At 47.1% G+C, this 22295-nt stretch overlaps 1 protein-coding gene across 1 annotated transcript; it reads left to right on the top strand.

Annotated features, from left to right (window-relative positions):
* Nucleotides 1–6711: 6711 nt before the first annotated feature.
* Nucleotides 6712–7824, top strand: SSTR5 (somatostatin receptor 5). The gene has a single exon (XM_010283455.1). The coding sequence runs from the start codon at nt 6712–6714 to the stop codon at nt 7822–7824; it is 1113 nt and encodes a 370-aa protein (XP_010281757.1).
* The last annotated feature ends 14471 nt before the right edge of the window (nt 7825–22295 follow it).

Below are 22295 nucleotides of genomic sequence, written 5' to 3'. Positions count from 1 at the left end.
TGGATGGTCAAGGTCAAAGCGGAGTGCTGGGAGTCGCACCGTGTGTCCATGCCCCTCGCTGGCTTTCTGCAGCTCCCAGCTCCCCCAGAACCAGGCACGGCTTCTCCCCCGTCCTCCCTGCACCTTTGTGCTGAAGAGCAGGGAAGGCACAACCCGGCCTGAGTGTTGGGAACTTGCAGGCCTGCGCTGGGGTAGACTAGAGACTTTTTATAGTTTTGTGGGGGAGGAGACACGCAGGTCACACCAGGCAGCCAGTGCTTAGGGTGCTGGGATCAGGCAGGTAGTGCCTGTGTTGGGAATCCCAGCTCCTGGGGGAGCCTGTCGCCAGGGCACGGCGGCTGGAGTGGATCTGCGCCGCTGGTGCGGGCCAGAGACCTCGCAGCTTGGGGGGTGCCCCTGAGGCCCCTCTCCTGGAGCTGCTCCACTTCATGCAGCGAGAGAAGCTATTACTGAGCTCTTTCCAACCTGGGGCTCTCTCCTGCAAGAGGATCCCTGAGCCAAAGGGATCTGTGGTTGTTTCAGCTCTCCCTCACCCTCGGAGCAGACACAGCCCGTGGTTGAATGCTCCTCAACTGAGTTGCCTTTGAATCCATCACGTCCCTGAAATCAGTTGAGGTCAGTGGATTGCAGAGGAGAGAGGGGCAGAAGAGAAACACTTTGGCAAAACCCCCTGGTTACGGTGATGCGCCGGTGCGGTAGTTGGAGTTCAGCCGCAGCCACGCTTGCCTGGGTGTGAGCACGGAGATGTCGGGCTCCACGCTTTCCTCTGGCTGAAGTCACTTAAATCAACTGATCTGGGAGCAAAACCAGAAGCATGTGATTTACACGACTGTGTGTGTGACAGAACCAGCTCAGCCAAAGTGAGTAATCTCCGACCATAACTGAGACTGAAATGTGTTTGGGGGGAAAAAAAAGTATTTAGCAAATATTTGGCAAAAGCAAAAGTGTTTTATGGGCTGTTTGTTTGCAAACTAAAAATAGGACCAGGTCATCAGGTAACAACTCTGCTGAGTGCTCTAGGAAACAGAGGCCGGCCTGAGCAGGGTGGTGAGAAAGTGTTACCAACTTGAAAACATAGTTCCTGAAGACTTTGATAGTGCTAAAAGTGTTGAGACATTATTCAATTTTGACTTCAGTTGATCACTGTTTAGTACCAATACAACTAGTGAAAACAGAAAACCAATTCAGTGCAAGAACGTTGTTTTGTTATGTCTTCTGCAGAGAAAAATCAATCACTCCAGTTTTTGGAGTGAGAAACACACCCCGAGAAATATGAAATGGCAGATTTTAACAAGGAGAAAGTCCCCATCTGAGCTGAATCAATTTTCTTTTTTACCCCAGGTGGTGGAATAGGGTAGGGACTAAGGAAAACCAAGAATTTTGTATATGAAATGATGAGTTTTCTATGCTCTTAGGGAGCTACTGGTTTAGTACAAGAACATTATTATAACTGTAAGAAGTTGAAGCAGGTCTTGGCAAGATGCTGCATTTCCCTCCTCCTCATGCAGAGCCCTGCCTGGGTGTTCGTGCTATTTCAGAGCTGCTCTGTCAGGTCACACCAACTTTCACACCGGCACCTCCCTCCTTTCGCCCTCCGCCAGCAGCTCTCCCTGCGGCAGCGGCACCCCTCGGCTCTGCCTGCTCGACCCACGCACACGCAAAGCATGAGGCCCCACGGGCTGTATCTGAAGAAGCAGGTGATGAACATTCACCCCCAAAAGGGCGAATTTACTAAAGGACCAGGAGAGTTTGTCTTCTCTTTGTTACAGCAAATCGTTCCACTAACACATTGCAGCCAGCTCCATGGGACAGGAGAAAAAACATGAAGTTCTGCTGCTATTAGATACTTTTGGATGCTTATCCAGGTGCTTTTCTTTCCATGCCTACCCAGGCCATCTGTTTTAAAAGCGTATCTGTCTGGGTTACCAGTTTGTCTGTTCCTGCAAGTTATTCTGCACCTGGACACAGTAATCTGCCGTTCTGTTGCCGTAATTCTCTTCACAGCAATTATGTTTGATGCTGCATCAGAGAGAGTTACGATTCCAGTGGTAAATAGGCAGCGAGATCAAATCTTGACTCTTAAAATTAGGTTTCTTCATGTAATTCCTTCTTCCGTAGCTATACCCAGCTACGCTGCGATGCAATGCACTTCACAGAGTTATTTTTGCTTTGTTATTGTAGCCACAGCCAGGAAGAATTTCAACCTTGATCTGCCTGGACAGTTTTAAGGTTTGTTCTTCCTTACGTGGTGACGATGCTTTAGTCACTAATGGGCTGCTGTGTGCTGTTAGATGGATACCTGCTCTTGTGCCCAGAAAAAGCACGTTTGTTTAGGACACCTGCTAGAGGAGTTTTCACAAAGGCTAAGTACCTTCTCCTGAGCAGAACGGTCTGTGCCATAAGATCTCTGCTATTTCTTCTCTCAGTTTTCTCGGGCAGGGACACAGGCAGTCAGATGTGTTCAGCTGCAAGCGGATGCCTTTTTTTTTTTTTTTTTTCTTCAGGGTACTGCTCTGGAAAGGGAGAACGTGGAATTGTACTCGTGATTACTCTGGATCTACGTTCTTAGATCCATTGTCCTTTTTGGTTCATGTGTTTTAAGCAGAAAGAACATAATTTATGAAGTATACCAGTGTGGTGTCTCAGAGATCAAACACCAGGGGGAAAAGAATCTGGACAAGAGAAAGTCCCCTAGAGGTGTTTTTTTATTAATACATTAATTAAGAATACCAAAACAAGTGTATAAGATATCAGTCAGCATGCTTTAATTATATTTAGTCATCCTCTGTTGAGGTTCATGGTCATTAACCGCTGTAGTGGCAATTAAAGTTCAGACAAAATCATGCTGGTGAGGGGCAAGCTATCAGCTAGGTAGCAGAGGGAAACAGAAGGAAAAATCATCTACGGTCACCCACGACAGCCAGCAAAACATGCTTGTGCAGCTGTTCAGCTTTTTTTGTTCTTGCCATGCCATAATGAATCCCAAAATACAGGTGGCTACAAGGCAAAGGCGATGAGGTTTCAATGGCTTAGTGGATAAAGTACTGAACAGGGACTCTGGAGACCTGGGCTCAGTTTTTAGATCTGGAGGAATCTCAGCGCATCACATCCCCAGCCAGTGTACGGGAAATGTTCGGATCCTGGCAGATCCTTGCTGGTGCTGCCAACCTGCAGGCTGTCACCAAATGAAGAGACCGAAGACTTTGTATGAGCCTTAGCAATGCTTTTCCATCTGAATCCACCCGCTGTTGAAGGGAAAGTTGCAAAATTCATCAAATGGAACAAAAAACCCGAGAGTAAAGATTAATGTTCACACAAAACCAAGAGAAGAGCCCCAAAATACTAAAGAAGCAGACTGCTGAGATACCACTGACTCCTGGGGACAGCAGGGCAGCAGGAGACCATCACGGCTGCTGTTGAAGGAGGCTGGAAGAGCTGTCCCCCTCCATGGAAAACACACAAAGGTCCCTGAAGAAAATCCTTTGGATGCATCGGGAATGGCAGCAATGGATGGCTTGAAGAACCTGAGACCCTTGGCAAGTGGGATTTTGTGCGGTAGGCTATCTGCAGGGTGAGAAGAAATTTGAGGGTACCCACGTAAAGGAGCTCCCTCATTGCTTCTCCCGAGGCTTGAATGCTAAATGCAGTGGAAGGAGCAACAGGCTTTAAGAACTCACTGAGTAATTTCTGTACTCAACAACTTCAAAGTTATGTACTGTGGGGGGGAAAGGAGGTAACTTTAGAAGAAAGAGGTCCATCCACATTTTTCACAGCACTAGGCGGAGCGCCACACATGACTGCGTTTCCTGACCTTCCCCTACTGAGTGGCAGCACTGGTTCTTTCTACTGTCCTCCTATTTTTGCAGTCCCAGAATAAAAATTTTGCTTTTTGGCCCAGGCTGGATGTTGCTGAGCTAGTCTGGACTGCTCTTGGGCAAAATGCCTTCGCAATCTCAGCACCGTACTCAGTCCTAAAGATGCAGTTCCCTGAATATGAGTTTATAAACGCTGACTGCCCCGTCCCGCCACCCATTTCCTTTATAGTCTTCCCTTCAAAGATACTGGCTGATCAGCTGGGCCACACAGCATCTGGGTTGCAAGAAAATGCAATCTTCCAAAGATCAAAACCCTCACAGCCCAAGAGGAGTGTGGTGCTGCGTTAACTTCTCCCAGATCTCCCCCACAAATAATCTGAGTTTTATTAAAACTTTATAATTTAAAGTTAGTGTCAGAACAGAATTTAAAAGTCCATTCTTTGTCCAGAACTGGAGTTTGCCTTTTCTTATGTCAGCAGTAAGTTTAGTCCTACTTAATTCACTAGGAGCGTGGCCTCAGCTGACCTCTCCCTGCAGTGTGCTCTCAGGGACTGCAGTGACCCTTGCAGAGAGCCTGTAGCTGCAATATGTAAACCCCGAACCCCACGGTAGCGTGTTCAGAACGTGCAGATCCTCCCCGCCCATATCTCATCTCCATCTTCAAGCCAGCATTTGTTTGAGCTTTGGCAGCTCTCTCGGCTTTACCGTCCCAGCCACCCTGGATTTCTGATTCCTCTGGTACATCTCCTCCCAGCCAGAGTTACATGTGAGACACCTACTTCCCATCTGCACATTTCCAAATCCGAACAGCATATTTATGATTACTACTGGTAGCTGGAGGGACTTCTACTCTCACCCACTGCATTTTTTCTCACCCAAAGAGAAAGCACAGTAACCAGCCCGTGGAGGTGTTTGCATTCCTCTCGGAGACAAGAAGTCTTTTGCATGCACTCATGATGCTGAATTTTGCTTTTGCTTGAAAGGCATGGGTGCAATGTGGGCTGGGCGCTTTTGAATCTAGATTCATCCCCCTGGATTATTATGGAAACCTAACCATCAGGTGATGGGAACGAAGCTGCTGGGCACATCCTTCTTGAGCACCTTCATTACTGTCTGCTGACCAGACTTGGGAGGGGTCTTGGGCCAGATTGGTATTTTGAATCTCCACTCTTTTATAGCAGAATGCTTTAACTTTTTTATAGCAGAAAGGTTTATAAACACCTACATAGACCATGTTCAGACAAAGAGCGAAAAAATATTCATGTGAATCAAGCATACCACAGAACCAAAGCATTGGAAATATTCAAACCTTTTCAGATTATCTACTAAAGTATATTCTATTATCAAATCTGTTCAGCTGTCTGTGTACTGAAGCTGTCCACTGAAGTTTGGATTTCTCGCAGAAGAAAAGTGTTTCTTGCACAAAAAGCACAATTCAGGGTGAGAGGAGACGGATTCAGAAACACTAACAGAAGAACAGCCTTGAGAGATGGAAAAGAAACAGCTTGTTCTTCTCCATTTGTGTGCACATGGCCTGACCCGATGGAAGAGTGTTCTCAGACGCGGTCTTTTTCATCCTGGAGTTCATTGATTTTTTTTTCTAGGGTTTTGTCGGTCGTTATGGAGGGTTTTCTTTCCCCTCCTACACAGCTGCCGATGTTCCCTGGGGCTTCTCGACTGGTTCTGCCAGGCAGTAAGTGGCGTTTGAATATATCAGACTGAGACTGTCTCTATGTAAACAGGGAGACCTGTGAAACATTGCAGTGGAGCTTCAGAGGCGAAAAGGTGGGAACTATCTTTGGTTCTGGATTCTGAAAGTACCCAGAACTTGTACCGGAATGAGACAGGGCTGAGCCAGTCCCTGAGCCTCTCCAGGCACCCTCCTCCAAGCGACAGTGAAGTGATGGAGTCACCATGCCTGGAGGTATTTATTTAAAAGACATGTAGATGTGGCACGTGGGGACATGGTTTAGTGGCGGGCTTAGCAATGTCAGGCTAACAGTGGGACTTGATGATCTTAAAGTTCTTTTCCAACCTAAACGATTCTATGATTCTATGACAGCAGAATTGCACCAAATTGGACTTCAAAGCTTTCGGCACTAGTGCCAGGGTGATGATTTCAGTCGGATTTGTATGCGCTATTCAGTCAGAGTCTTTCAAAATTATCTTTGAACATTTTCTCTATGTTTTTAGACAGAAAGCTAGGAGGAAGGGTGGGTTCTGGACTTGTGTATTTTTGTGCAAGTTGGAAGTAGAGGGTATTATCCCCCCTGCTCCTTGATTTCACAAGAGAGGAAAATGTGTGTATGACAGATTAAGGCATGTGAGACAGTCAAATGGTAAAGTTTGCTTGCCAAGTGGCACGCGAGGCATGCAAAAATTAAGATTTCTCAGCAGTAGAGGAAGGACTGGACTTGTTACTAGCAGGCTTTGGACCCAAACAGCCCACATGCCAGGGCATTCAGATTCACTCTCTGCAGGAAAGCTTCAGTGAAGTGTGATGGCCATCACCCTCTCTCCTTGCACTGGCATCTCCTGGTGGGATGCATGCTGTGTTACTGCCGTGCAGCCTCCCACCTTCACAGCTACATAGAGCCCTGACCCCACTGAATGGAGCTTGTGAAAATTAGGCAGGTACCACCATCTACTGGATGAGCACTTGGGCTCTCTCATTGTGCAATTCCTTTGTTCAGGCCTTGTTCTCATCACATGTGCTAACTGCATAATTTAAATGCAAATTCTGACTATTGATAGAAAATGATATCATGTCTAAACCTTAGTCTACTTTGAATTCACTCTTTCTCTTTTTCTTCCTTTTTTTTTTCTTTCTAGGAACAAGATGCCCATGAAGTTTAATCTCTCTTAGCCTTAAAAGAAAAACTGAGGAGTAAAAGTTATGGATCCTTTATACTTTTCCAACACATTTAGCCCAGAAGCTAGTTCCAGCGATGTGAATTTCTCACTGCTGACAAACGTGACAGAGAATGGGACGCTCTCAGAGCAGCCCTCATTCAAATACATCCACAAAGTCCTGATTCCCATCTGTTACCTCCTTGTATGTGCAGTCGGACTCAGCGGCAACACGTTGGTCATTTACGTGGTTTTGCGCTATGCCAAGATGAAAACTGTCACCAACATATACATCTTGAATTTAGCTGTTGCTGACGTACTCTTCATGCTGGGCCTGCCCTTCCTGGCCACCCAGAACGCCATCTCCTATTGGCCTTTTGGCTCCTTTTTGTGCAGGCTGGTTATGACTGTAGATGGTATTAACCAATTCACTAGTATTTTTTGTTTGACTGTGATGAGCATGGACCGCTACCTGGCAGTAGTTCATCCCATTAAATCAACCAAGTGGAGACGTCCCAGGGTGGCCAAGCTCATCAGTGTGACTGTCTGGACATTCTCATTCTTGGTGGTGCTTCCAGTCATCATCTTTTCGGATGTGCAGGAAGACTTTCACACCTGCAACATGAACTGGCCAGAACCCGTCAACATCTGGTCAGCAGCGTTCATCATTTACACATCAGTCCTTGGCTTTTTTGGTCCTTTGTTGGTGATCTGTCTCTGCTACTTGCTGATTGTGATTAAAGTCAAATCCTCGGGGATCCGAGTTGGGTCTACGAGGCGCAGGAGATCAGAGAGGAAGGTGACCAGGATGGTGGTGATCATTGTGGTGGTCTTTGTGTTTTGCTGGCTCCCATTTTACATGATGAACATTGTAAATTTGATATTTATACTGCCAGAAGACCCTGTGTTGGTAGGGGTGTACTTCTTTGTGGTGGTCCTGTCCTATGCAAACAGCTGTGCCAATCCCATTCTTTATGGATTTCTTTCTGACAACTTCAAGCAGAGTTTTCAGAAAGTCCTTTGCCTCCGAAAGGGCAATGGTGTAGAGGATGGTGATCCCATTGAACACAGGCAAGAGAACAGCAGCCGCTTACAGGAATCAATGTTAACCCAGAGGAATATTGAATTCAATGGACATATGCAGACTAGCAAGGTCTAAGGGCATGGTTTGGTACGGTAAAGCACTTGTAGACCTGGAGAACTTGGGGACTTAAAGGAGAGATTAATTCCTAGCAAAGCTAAAATCTAGAGACCCACAAGCTCAAATAAATGTACATAGACTTTTATTCACTCCCCTCCCTTTCCCAGCTAAAAGTGTTATGGGCTATACTGGGCTGTGTGAAGCTCTTACCGTGTTTTAGCTAAGTCAGACGTGTGTTACCACTTTCTGTACTCTAGAGAACTGATTTACTGGTACACACTGCCGGCTTTGTACTGCTCTACTGATGCAAAACAACACTAAACCTGTTTTAACTATCTTGTTAAGCTGGGTTTATGGCTGCTTTGCACTGTTGGGATGAGCTCAAAGTAGAAAACAGCTCAGATTATATCTTTGGAAGTCTTCAAGGGGATCTCTTAAACACTATTTCTTAAGAGGAATTTTCATTCAAAAAAGGCCACAGCACTGATCTTGAAATTGTCTATAAGCCATGGTTCTAGAGTGCTGTGTAGTCCATTTATGTTGTTTTACTGTCATTAACCCATAGAAGAGATTCATAGTATTCAGGAATCTTTCAAACACAATAAGAAGGAATAAAAACAAGACTGGGAAAACATTGTTGAAAGGATTCAGCGTATTCATAATACTTTCACATTCTAAACCAAACTGCATCTAAAATGTAATGTAACCACTTTATTATTATGTAAGTGATGATGATTGTGAAGTCCTGGAAAGCTGTTGTGTATATCTATTGGTTCTGAATGTAAGTATGGACATGAATATAAACTGTATTTTCAGAAATTAAAACCAGTTCAATCCCCTTCTGACTATCCATTTCATGGCTTCGCCACACAGCGTCAGGCACTGCACCAAAAAGACACAGCTGAGTCTTTGAAGCTTAAATCATCGTAGATGCTTTCGGACTCTAGCAGGCAAGTCCTTTTTGGATGTGTGATCATACCTAAAGCATATCTAATTGATGACTGTCTTAGTTGAGAAAAGCATGTGTTTCAGTTCAGTGATATATATTCTGGCCTACCATGGGTAGATCCCAACCAGCTCATACATCTGTCTTCACTTCAACAACCACAGTGGAGGAATGAAAACAAGTTCCTGTGATGGTGTAAAGAGAGTAAAACCTGTCCATCCTCCCAGGATGTCATTATGTATATATGCACCATTTTCCTTTTTGTGCCATCATACATGGCCACACTCACATTCCCAGAGCACAAGAACTCACCAGATACAATGAGAGGAAATTGCAGGATGTATCCAGAGCCTGGTCCTTGGTTTGGGCCATTAGTAGGTACATTTAGGCTTCTTGCAGTAGCAGGCTGGAGCCCACCTTCCATACACCTGCACTATACCACGGCAGTTAATTCAAAATCACAGCACAACCAGGTTTACATTGATTAATTAAGTCATGCAATATCTATTATTTCTGGAATTATCAGGCTGTTCCAGGCATAAATCAACTCTCTTATCAGTTCTTGAGACACATGGAGTAATTAGTGCATGCCTTTATGTCATCTGTGCCAACTTCATCTGCCTCCAGTTGATTAGCCAGAAGTTCTTCTCCAGTGACAGAATTAGAAAATCCCATTTTAGTTCACAGATCATTTTGCAAGCAGCAGTAATAATTAATGCTCTCACAGAGGGAGGGTGCCCCGTGTGTGCAGCACGGGTAGCTTGCTCTGCAGAAGTGCAGGGATGCAGAACTGGAGTCAGTGTGTTGCTGAGTACATCTATGCCACTGCCCATCACCGGCCTGATCCTCCGGATCAGCTGAGCTCTTAAGCAAAGGGAATATTAGCAGAACGAAGAAACCAGAGGGGTGTTCACAGTAACAGCAAAGGTGAGCAAGGCTGATTGCTTTTGCTACCTATATGCTATGCTAGTATTTGTTATGGAAGTAACAAGACACACTTATGATCAGGGAACAGCTGAAAAGCCAAAGCGAGGTTTAGGAATCTGTCCCTGAGGCTGTGAGACTCTGCCTAAGTCACTTCACCCCTTGTACATCAGTTTCTGTATCTGCAAAACTGGGAAGAATGGTACTGAGTCCCAGCAGGAGCCGGGCAGGGATCGTGCCCCTGGACTGGGCACTGGTGAGGCCGCACCTCGAATCCTGTGTTCAGCGTTGGGCCCCTCACGACAAGAAGGACGTTGAGGTGCTGGAGCGTGTCCAGAGAAGGACAACGGAGCTGGGGCGGGGTCTGGAGCACGAGTCTGATGGGGAGCGGCTGAGGGAACTGGGGGTGTTCAGTCTGGAGAAGAGGAGGCTGAGGGGAGCCCTCATCGCTCTCTACAGCTACCTGAAAGGGGGTTGTGGTGAGGTGGGGGTTGGTCTCTTCTCCCAAGTAACCAGCGACAGGATGAGAGGAAATGGCCTCAGGTTGCACCAGGGGAGGTTTAGATTGGATATTAGGAAAAATGTCTTTACTGAGAGAGTGGTCAGGCATTGGCACAGGCTGCCCAGGGAGGTGGTGGAGTCACCATCACTGGAGGTGTTCAAAAAACATGTAGACGTGGCACTTTTGGACATGGTTTAGTGGGCTTGGTGGTGTTGGGTTGATGGTTGGACTTGATGATCCTGAAGGTCCTTTCCAACCCTAATGATTCTGTGATTCTATGACTTCCGCCATACAGGATTCAGGGCTGAAAGGCAGGACTGAATAAAAAACTTGTAATTACTGTCTCCTACCAACGTGCTTGGAGCTCCACAAAAATCAGAGCTGGCAGTCCTAGAGATAGCAATGCATCGGGGACCGGAGGGGAGGGCTGACATCACTGCAAATCCCCATTAGTATTTTCCTAAGGCTGCCTGAGAAAAGGGCTGTTTGGGTATCTCAGTCATCATTTTTAAGAGAAATAATTTCTCTTGCAGATTTTGACGGATTCCTGATAAACTAGTAACAAGTGCACCCAACAGCCTCAAACCAGCAGTCTAACGGAAACCTTTGATACGCTTGGGACTGGCAGCACCACCAACAGAATTAAAACATACAAGGAGCAACAATCTCATACTTAGCCGTTCCTATTTTAAAAAAAGCTTGGAGGCGGGCAGGGACCGGCGTACAGCACAGAGAGGCTGTGAGTTGGGTACTGGCTCCTGGGGGAATTTGGAGTCAGCCAAAACCACCTGCAGAGTCAGAGAGGTGGTTTGAGGACAGAGGGTAGACAACAAACCCAAAATGTCTCTCCAGACATTTCATCCCAGGAACCGACACCCCTTTTAGACATCTTTGAGACTAAGGTGTATCAGAACCACAGGAACTGTGAGTGTTACTTTAACACAAAAATAAAACCATGTTGCTACAATAAGTCATGCACCTAGAGGTTAAGCAACACCGTGAGAAGCAGGTGGGAGAATAAACTCCAAAACCAAAGAAAATAAAAATCCTCCTCAGTGGATTAAGTAAGAATACAGAAGAAGTGAAGAATACTCACAAGACCAACACGAGTAAAAATTGGCAGAGTTGAAATATCGATGAATTCTGGGTAACTTCTTATTTTCTCTTCAGGGAAAAAGGTAATATTCATTTCAAACCTCTCTGAGCATGGGAGAGAGATAAAGAGGTGTGATAAATGAAGAACCAGAGTTTTATTGCTCTGTCAAGTTAATCTGGTGCAGTATCAGGAGACACCGGTGTAACAATGATCTGATGCATTAGGGATATTCTGTTTTTCTTTCCATGATGATTTTATAACATGCTGGAAAGAAAAGCCAACAGCATTTCATGCTAAGACTCTTTATAAACATTAATATTGTGCTAACAAAAGCATCATTACCACTGAGGAAGAGTTTTAGTGAAAACTATAAGTTCTTTGTGAACCCAGCGAAATTTCTCTGTTCTTCTCTCTGACTCAAAGTCTGGTCAGCACGTATTGTGTAGAGTTACCATGCACTAATCATCTACCATGGTCTTCAGGCTTATGCTACAGGCATTGCCTTCACTTTGATAAAACATTCTGGGCAAAGTATACAATTTATGCATCAAATGAGCCAAACCCAAAAATTGTTTGCATATTTTCTGGGTCCTAAAAGCCTTTTTTTCAAGTAATCTGGCTGTTGCTATGACGGTAACTCTCAGGCCTCTCGCTTGCTGTGAAAAGCCTGCCCAAGCCCACCTCACCGGGCCGCTATCTCAGCCCCCAGCGCATCTCCTGGGTGGCAGCTCTGTCCCCTTGGGGACGCAGAGGCTTCACCCCCCGGGACATTGGGGCTGCTCCGCTGACATGTCCAGGCTAGCCCTGGAGCTTACTCCTACATCAAGACTGAAGAGAAGTGGAGCAAATCAGTGCTGATTTCAGTGCAAAATCAAATCTGCAGTCCATGATGAAGGGTTATACCTTGCTAATCGCTCATTTTTTTTCATTTGCGCATTTGATGCGCTGACCACAAGTGGTGATCAGAAAGACGCAAAGGATGCAGAAAAGCACGATCTGTCTGCTGATCAAGCCAGGGATCCTCTTTGCCTTGATTTCGAAGGAAACTGCTCTTGATAAAGCACTGAAGATTAACTCCTTGCAGGAAAGAATGGCACCAGAATGTACTAAAACTCAGAAGTGTCTGAATTTCTTCCCGATTCCTCTCTTGACTTCTAGCAGGGGAGCAGGACTTGGCTTCTATAAATTTGCCATAAGAAAAATAAAGGAAACACTTTAGAAATGTGTGCAGCATTTACCATGAGACTGAAACAAGCTTTCCATTAGGCTAATGACTGATTTGTTTTCCAATTTAAAAAGAATCAGAACTAATTTTATTTACTAAGCAGACAGTAATGGTCACGCTCCAGTGAATGAATAAATGTGCATTTCAGAAGGAATTCTTGTTTTGCAAATACATTTAATTTAACGCGATATATTCCCATAAAAACAAGGGAACTAATGAGGAAGGGATGACTGTTCTGTCATGCACTCTCTGTGAAGAAAAGACGGGCTTGTGCTTATGGTGTCAACTTAGGACTCCACAGATCTTGGTATAGTTCCTAATTTTAACGTTACAACCTTGCTTGATGCCAGGCAGGCTGTGATCTCCAAAACTTTCTGCCTGTAAAACTAACCCAGTGCTTCCTTTCTCGTACCTGTCCTACATGGCAGAGCTATGTACGTAAACATGAGTTTACGCCAGTTTTGTCAAAGTCTTGCAGGAATAGTCACTTTTTATGAAAAGGATAAGTTCAGGTGCATTGATTTGGTGTCTCTGATGTAAGTCTCCTTTCCTTTATTCAGGCGGGGGTTTTGCTGGTACAAGCTGTGCTTGATGGGCAGTCAGGTGGCTCTCGTCGACAATGCATCTCCAAAATATTTGCAGCTTGCTCTGCCCGCTGTGAGCCTGCTTGTCATTACCCTCTCCAAGAGGGACCACTTTAAAAGAAGATTGGGTTTCAGTGTGGCTCTCTTGGGGCAAGGAGGATTGAACAGATCACAGGAACCGAGCCTTGATGGACCATCCAGCACATTAACACACCGTCCATCAGTGGCATGGCCAGGATGATGACACGAAGCCATGCTAAGCAATAGCCCCATGAAACCTGGGTAAGTACTCAGTGTCACAGGTAGCAGCCATGTGCCACACTCAACAGCCACAATATCGACTAGGCAAATGGTACATGAGTCAGATGATAACTTTTGCCAGAGCTTAGGGCTTATATATGCGTGTGCGGTGTGGGCTAGAAATAATATTCTTACCTCACAGAGCAAATGCAGGTAATTTGTACACAGTGACAGAAGAGGAGGAATGCAATCTGGGTAAAGCCTTGGGAAATCACCTCTCTGAAGCACATGAAGGAGCATTTCAGCATACAGCATGAAGTAGGGTCTTTGACACCCTGAATGCTGAAACAGGAATGAAACCCGGGCTGCTGTAGCCTGTCTTAGTCCTTCTGTAGCCAGACTTGCCCTTGATATATGCTCTGTCTTATCTGTCGTGGTCCACGTTCGATCGCACTCAGCCTCGTCCGCAATTTCCCTCCCTATCTCTGAGCCATGGGCATATTTCCTGCCCTGCCAGCAGACCTACGTGAGCGGGCTGCCGCTGTGCTTCCCGTGTTGAGGCATTGCATTCAGACCTCCTCAAAACCCTTACACCTTTCTGAATTAAAATTAAAAAGCAAAATGAATCCTTCCTTTCCCTCCTGCCTGCAAATCGCTGGTACAGCCGGGCACTTTTGGCTTTTATAAGAGGTTTTGCATCCAGTGTCAATGCAGGGTTTATTCTTCGGCAGCCTGTTTGGAGATTTGCTACCATCCCGTCTGTTGGAGGAAGATAACTCTCCCCACCAGAGCCATAGTGCCAGAGACCTGCGGTGGGTGAGTTACCAACCTGCATCTGCCGGGTTGTACTGATGACTAATTTCAAAGCACAGCCAGTGGAAGGATTCTCCCAGCACTTTACAACCAACCATGCCTTATCTAAATAGTATTGACTGATTTTATTCTCTGCCGGTTGCTAATGACTGGCAAATAAATGACTGACTGTGCTGTGAAAACACAGAAAGAATTATAAAGTGGCAGCGTGATCTATGAGAAATACGTAGTTTCTGTCGCTAAAATACCATAAAAAAGGCAGGGAACTGTTTTTGCCAAATTCTCTTTATATACATTAAAAAATTAGGCATGCTCCTGATTTGCATTAGAGCAGAGTCTCTGGGTACACAAATGGAGCAGAGCACACGGCAGGTTTTCAGCTGGACTGACTCAACTTCCTCTCAACCCAGGCATACCTGAAAAATACAGGGCTGTTCCTTCTCACAGGAGGCCAAAGCAACCGAGTCAAACTGTGCTTTCTCCTGCCCTTGGGACAATCCCGAGTCACTCTGCTCAAGCCAACGGCCCTTGGGGTGTCACTGGAAGCAAAGCGTGACCGGGTTTAACGACCATCATCAGCTCCTCTGGTCTCCAGCAAACATTGTCCCTCCTGCTGTTAGTGTGTTTTGCTGTACAGTGGGTGGAAAAGGTGGTAGGTCATTTCTGTGGATGCAACCCAGTCCCCTGCTTTGGAAAAGTCTTGATTTGCAAGAAGAGTGTCCACACCATCTTGCTCGGTGTAACATGGCTGTTGCTATTGGGCCGACTCTGGAATTGCTGGTGCTGTAAGCCCAGATTTTTGTGCACTGAGCTAGAGCAGATGCGATATTGCAAAACAAGATACGTGGTGGTTTGTACCCCAGCATCCGGAGTGTTGCTGGCTGCCTGATGAGCTTTCTCTCCTTAAGGGTGTAAAACAGAGGGAGAAAAAAGGGTCTAAGCTGAAAGGGTGAATATTGCTCTGGCTAGACCTCAAGGCAGGGCTCACGGCAACTTCACTGGTGGCTGCAAACAGCAGGAGTTGCTGGCATGCACTCACCGAGAAGCAAGATTGACCTTGCACTGCAGCCCCGGTGCAGGAAGATGGTGTTTTCTTTATGTGGCACAGTCCCGCTTACCTTCAAGGGATCAGGAGTGTGCTGGGGAGGAAGAGAAGCAGGGATCAGCTTGGCCCCAGCCTTGCTTTGGTGCCTTTCAGTGAGTTACAAAAGCTGCAAATCGTTCCCAATTGCGGCGTGAGGTGACAATCAGCAAAATAGAAGCTGACAGCGGATAATGACTCTTTAGATGTCCAAAAGCCGCAAGTATCAAACAACTCGCATAGGAAAGCTGAAGCCTTTTAACTAACACCAGGGACATCGTAGGCACCTGGTTTCTGGGGCGGGCTGTTGGGGAGAGGGGGCTGCGATGCCTCCTTCATGCAGACCTTTCCCTGCCACCGTGACCTCTTTGCTTTTCGGGTGTTTCGGTGAAGGCCAAAGGTACCAGACATGATCAACGACTGTCTCTTTTCATTTGGCAGAATGGTGACAGTGAGTAAGTGCTACCTGCAATTGGGTCATCCCTTTAATGAATTGAACCATTAAGGAAACAATTAAGAGAAGAAAGCTTGGTTGAGGGGTGCAAGAAAACTGGGACTTGGAGGTCCATCTCCAGCTGATGCTTCTAATCAATGCAATTATGCATAACTTGAAGAGGAAAAAATGGGTTTGCAAAATTAAAGGGATGGCAGCAATGAGCAGGGCCATATTTGCAATGATGGATGAAGGAGGAAGGCTGTTCTGGGATGAAAAAAAGGATTTTGCAGATATTTTCAACTGTTGAAACCAAGGAAGAAGTGCTTTCAGATCCAGCTGCAATCCAGTTCAGCCTGGCTTTACACCTTTCCCTTTTCTCCCCATGATCTGGTTTCTCGCCAGTTGAAAACTAAAGAGGACTTTGACCCAACCCAGCCATTTCCTGCAGTGGGTGATGGGCATCAGGATCCCTCCTAGAAGCTCAGGCATGGGAGATGACTGTAAAAATTCAACCTGGGGCAGTCAGGTAAGCTCAAAGCTGGGCTTCAGGACTACCTGCTAAAGCAGGCTTCCAAAGGCTGCCTAGTTAGGAACAGAAATGGATTATTAATTTTTCTTTCCCCCTTCAATGACAGAACAGAAGAGAACATATTTCTTCTCTTTGGCTACCGTTAACCATTTCAAGCTGAGCCACAGGACTGAAATGCCCCAAAAGCATTTATATGCAGCCGTTATCTTCAGCCTTTCGCTCCACTGCGAGCAAGATTTATGCTCTGAAGGGTGATGAGAAGGGGCATATTATTAATCATGAAATCCATCATCTATCCTGAAAACCTCATGGAAGAGGTCCCACAGAGATGCTAACGCTGTATTTGCCAACTCCGGGGAGATTGCTCCCAGGAGCCTGGCTGATTTGCCTTCTCCGGTTCGCAAAGCACCGGCATGTGAAGTGCCTGCCTGCACTTAACACATCTGCCACATGCAACAGCAGAAGGACAGGGCTGTCCCACTGGGACCTCAGCTCAACAGCCACTTGGGCCACCTACAGCTGCCAAAAAGTTGGCCTTGGTCGTTGGCCTTGGTCGCACCTCCCCTGCCTGTCTCTGGCTGGCAGGGGTGCAGCAGCTCCCTGCTGCTGTAGCAGCTCAGGCGAGCCCTCCGTAACCCACTTCAGTCCAAATCGGACAAGTTAACAAAGACTTCTTACTGGAACACTCGCCTGGGCTCAAATGGGCTCAGGCTTTGCACAGTTTTTCTTTGTCTGTCTTACTCTCCGCGTTTAGCAATTGATAAATCAGTGCTATCACAGCTCTTGCATCACACAGTAATGGTGATGGATAGCCATTCTCTTCCCCACCTGTTTTGCTTTGGGTTTTTTTAACCCATTTCTGAATATTTTCTTGTTTTCTCTCCCATTTGATCATGCAGTAGAGTTTGGCTGAACGATCAAAGCTGGTGTAGTCAGTGCATGGTGAATTAAGCTCTGTCCTCAGGCTATGTCCATGCAAGTCAAGACCAGCAGGAAGACTATCTTGGACTTTCAAGAAAGGAGAATTAGGCCAGTGAAGAGGAGTCAATCACAGGAATTTTAGCAAAGGTTTTTGGTTTGTGACAGGGAGGACTCTCGGTCTGGCACTAACTTGGGTGCCAAATCCATCCTGAACAGGTAGGGTAAACGCAGATGGGGCCATGCCATGAGACTGCCGCGCACAGAGACAACACGAGTGCACCCAGGAGGGGGTGTAACAGGAAAAGACAGAGGTGCAGACTGCTCTAGCATCATTGCACCGCCCTACCGAAAGCCCAAGTTAGCCGTCATGCAAGTACAGCCATGTAACTCCAGCCTGGCTGCCCCGGGACCGCAATCTTACATTTCTGATAATATCGGTGTAACTACAGATCTACTGCATTATTTTTCACTAATATTAGTGAAAAGCCAGCCAGTACTGAGTGTGCTCGTTGCTGTAGTGCCTGCGCACCGAGAATAGTGCTCTTTCGTGTGAGGGGCTGCACAAACACGGAGCGGGGCCAAGCAGCAGGTGACGGAAGAAGCCGAGGACCCAGGAGCGCAGAGCGGTGCTGCTGGATTCGTGCACTTAGCCAACCTAAAAAAGCATTTGGTCTTTACCTGAAAAAGATGGAAATGAGAGAGTGTGGGATGAGGGGTGGGGGATGGCAGCGAGACAGGCAGTTCTGAGGACTCCTGCGGCTTGTACGCATTTCAGGTTTTCAGCTCTTTCCTCTGTCTCCAGCTTGTGATTAACATAAGCAACCTTCCGTCAGCTCACTCTGTGTGTGCATAGTTTATGATGAGGCATCGCTTGAGATTCTAGGTAACAAAAGAAGAATGGCTAAAGCCCTCTGCCTCAACTCAATAGCGAGGGGGCTATTTTCCCCAGAGATTTGTGAGAGTTGGGGCAGTGGTGTGGGACCCAACATTTTAAGGATTCCCACCTCCTCATGAGGGTATTTGCAGACTTCGGGATTTGTCTCACGGGGTGCAACTCAGTTGTCATTTTGGGATGTGTCCCCCATACTCCAGCATCCCCCCCCAAGCTGTGCTATCCTCACCTGCATCGGTCTCACCTAGAAATCCCCCAAACAACCTGTCCCTCCCGTTTTCTCTGATGCCTTTCTCTGACCTCCGGCAGGACAGGGCGTTTGCAGCATCTGGGCACCAGATTCGGGGCAGGGAAGGCAAATCCTTCCCCACCGGCGCTGCCAGAGTGAGCGCTGGGCTGCTGAAGGTGGTGTTACGTGGCTTTAGATGCTCACAAGTGGGAACTGAATTTGCAAACCCCTGAGTTTTGGGCTGGTTGGTTTGGTGCATATACCCAGCAGTGAAACCACAGACGGCTCAGCATCCATGGGAGGCACGTGGAGAGCGCTGTGCGTGGCTGAAAACGCCTGAACGACGCCTGAAAACCCGGCTTAGAGGGAGCGACAGGGCTCTTTCACTGGCACCGGTGTGCAACGGCTTGTGGATTTTACCACCCGCTTATCCTGGATTGATATATGAATTCAGCCAGGAACATCTTCTGCCTCAGAAAGCAAACTTTAATAAATGAAGATGTATGGGAAAGAATTAAAACCTGGCATTGCGTTAGCAGAACAAAGATTATTTCTCTCCTTCCTCCGTAGAATTCGATCATATTTGGAATTAACCGAGAAAAGTTTTATCTGGAGGGAATAGGACACCGGAAAAACAGGCTGGAAGAACTGAGATCGAAGCAGGGAATGCAGAAGTCGTGCTGCCCGGTGCCCTTGTGTGGGCACGGACGCTGGCTCCGTCTGTCCGACCCTTGTGTGGGGCTGCCCCCCCCAAGCTGCGGTCCGAGGCAGGGGTGATGGGGTGGAGCCCTGCCTGCCAAAACAGGCAGGAGCCGTGCTTGTGTGCCGGGGTTCCTAATTTTGCCATCCCTCCTACCGGCATCATGGCCTCGGGGAAGCATCGGGAATCGATTGGCCAAACAGCCCGAAGTGCGGAGCTTTGTTCCAGTCCTGGTATTGCCTGAGCACTGAGTGTGCAAAGTTGTTGTGGAAACAGCTGCCTGTGCAAGGGCTGTAAGCACATTTTGGGGAATAATAAGAAGAAAACCACTTTTTGCCCCTTTTAATGTTTGCCTTCTAACAGAATAAGGGAATATAAGCAGGGTTCCCTCCAGCACAGCAATGCACCTGATACCATCCACTATGGCAGGACGGAAACTCATTTTTGCATTATCCTAATGGTGGAAACTGTCTGCCCCGCTTTGATTCACTTTCAGCCCTGCTTCCTCTGGTCCCAAGCCAACATTAATCTTAATTATGTCTCAGCTAACAAGCCTCTAAGAGTTTATTAAACAGGCTTTTGTGTTCCCTAATTGAAAATCTCAGCGCAAAGCATTTCAGCGCTGCTTCGGACTCTCACGCTGCTTTGACAAATGGCTGCGAGAGGCGGGCGGGGGGGAGAGGGGACGCGGGCACCGCTCGTGACGCTGCCGTTTCGCTCGGCCGCCGCGTCTGCGAGGGCAGCGGGTGCGGAGAGCTGGGAAGTCGGCCTCAAACACGATGCTGCTCTTGGGAGGACGGTGGTATCTGAAACACCAGTCGTGCCTGATGCACGCACACAGCCGCATGCTGTGCGGCGGCTAAATGTCGCTGAAGAAGAAGGGCAGCACTGCCAGGGACCATGCGTGGGCTGGAGGGGTCTTCACGTCACTAAACCTGTGCCTGTGGTTCTTGGCAGGAGCCGTAATATCCTGCAGGGAGCTGAGGTCTTTCTTCTAGGGACAGGAGAGTTCTTCTCAACTGCACTTGTTTTGCCTTTCCTCGGGTCAGACCCAGTCCTCCCCCTTCCCAGAGACACCCACACCTTCCCCAGCTCCAGTATGTCTCCTGCACCTTTGGCCTTGTCTTCTGTTCTTCTCATCCGTGGTTCTGTCTCACCTCCATCTTAATCCTACTACGTCCGCCCTGCCCCTGGAGGGATCTATGGACCTGACCTGAGCCATGAAGGGAGCTTTGTCACAGCACCACCAGCAGTCACAGGGTCCCAGCATGTACTGTAAGAATTTACAAAGAAGGTCGGTCTGAAAAGACGTCATTTTGGGTTCTGGTTTTGAACAGGGGCCAGACCTTCCCTGCCTCTACTCCCACTACCCCTGGGTCAGGACTGGGACCACCGTTGCTGGAAAATAGATGTTCCAGAAAGAAACCTGTCTGCCAGCATTTTCATTAATAATGTTGCAATGCATCATATTTAATGAGCAAATTTAGGAAAGCTTTCAATGCATCAATTTTCAGATAAGACAGCCAAATGACCTTTCCAACAAACAACCGTCTGGGGGATGCGGTTTCATAACAAATGCCTGTTCCCCGCCGGGGTCAGAGGAGGAAGCACAGCGGCAGTTGCAGCCAAGAGCACACGCAGGGTCTGCTTCCCACCCCCAGGGAGAATCCAGCCCCTGGGTCAGCCCTGTTGGACTCTGAGGCATTATCTCCTCAGCGTGGCCCGCGTGAAGTAGTTCGGTGTAAATCTGGCAGCTCTTTTTCTGGCCCAGGGCTTTTCTTCTGGGAGCTGCTCTACTCCTCACAGGTCTCCTCCACGGCTCCTGCAGACCATCTCCCCCAGTGCCCCACGGGATCCTCTCCTCATCTCAGGAAGGTTTTCCTCAGGCTTGAGCTCTGCCTTCAAAAGCTCCACTCGCTCTTTTTCCAAAGCCTATGCACTGCTCTTGGGGAGACACGGGTTTCCCCAGCAGCTTGGCGGTGGATTTCTGAGGAGCCAGGCAAGCTGACAGCATCTCTGAACACATTTCATCAAAACATGTCATGCTTTGACAAAGACTGACAAATTCAGATGAAAATCTGTCCTCCCAACCAGCCATTCCCAGAAAGCAAAAGACAGAAGTGACACTCTCCAAAGCCGTTATTTTTTTTACACATTTCAAATCCAGTCACTAAGCCTGAGGGATTGACTGACATTTTTAATATCTCGACAGACAATTCTTCAAATTAAAACTCCCTATTCAACTTTAAATACTCCTTTCTTGGCCAACCTTTTGATTCATTAAAGTATTACAAATGTTAGCTCTTCTGCTGCACTACTGAAAACAAACACCCACCCGCACATGAAGGTCAAGGAAACCTTGCCCTGTGCCCATCTGACCTTCATAAGGTTGCAAAATATATTTGCTTGTTAGCACTTCTGTTTAAGTCCCCAGTTATGAATATTCATTGAGATTCATGCAGACCTCTCAATAAACAGATTTTCAACTGCTAGATGCTGAAGTGCTTTGCTGAAGTATGTGTCCAAAAGTAAAACAAGCAACAGCTGGGATAAAGGAGCACCTTTCTCAAGCGTATCACTTTTTATTCCAATGAAAATAGGTATAAGTGAAGGGGGAAGACACATACGCAGTTTGTACAAGTAGCGTTTGCAGAACACAGCAATTCCAAATGGCAGCTTCCAGGTGGATATCTCAGAGGGATCAGGAGTCACCTGGGATTAGTGTTCTAATCTAGGTGACTTCTGGCCTCCTGGGTTTCAGTAGGGTCACCATTGACCCCACTGGCACCAGCATCTCCCTCTGGTTGTTCTCTAAGCGAGGCAACACCCAGGCACGTATCTGAATTGGGGCCTGAGGCAGGAGTAATCCAGAGACCGATGGATTTACACTGGAGTGAGAGCCAAGGATGGTATTTTTACTCCTTCCCTCGTTAAGTTGTAGCTAAATGTAATCTAACTTCCAAAATCAATATTGTTTATGCGTGCCTTAATGCAAACCTCCCTGGGAGCAGCAGGATCCTGAGAGACCACCTGATAAAACCAGATCTCTCTTCCCTGAGTCTCTGTGCGCTGCTGGCCCCAGGGACCGGGTTATCGCTGGGATCCAAATGCCTCCTGCAACGCACGGTCCTGGCACAGCCTTGGTACATGCTGCAGCATCCTTAAAAATTGCAAGGCCATGTTTCTAGCACGTGCAAATGACGCCTTTCCCTCGTCCTCCTACCTGCCTGTTACCTTCTGCAACCAGAAGGAAGGCAAAAGCTGCTCATTTTATACTTCTGTGGTTTGTTCCCAGAATGGTTTATCCAGCTCCACCATCTCGGTTACCCGAAATGTCTTAGTTGGTCACCTCAACCTGCACTTTGTTTTCA

The sequence above is a fragment of the Phaethon lepturus genome, unplaced genomic scaffold (genome assembly GCF_000687285.1).
Source record: "Phaethon lepturus isolate BGI_N335 unplaced genomic scaffold, ASM68728v1 scaffold37713, whole genome shotgun sequence".
Lineage (NCBI taxonomy): Eukaryota > Metazoa > Chordata > Aves > Phaethontiformes > Phaethontidae > Phaethon > Phaethon lepturus.
The sequence above is the reverse complement of the archived record's forward strand: the minus strand, read 5'-3'. Positions and strand labels throughout refer to the sequence as shown.

What these genes read in the sequence shown, in the direction of transcription:
- SSTR5 (XM_010283455.1), top strand. Translation starts at nt 6,712, where the DNA reads ATGGATCCTTTATACTTTTCCAACACATTTAGCCCAGAAGCTAGTTCC.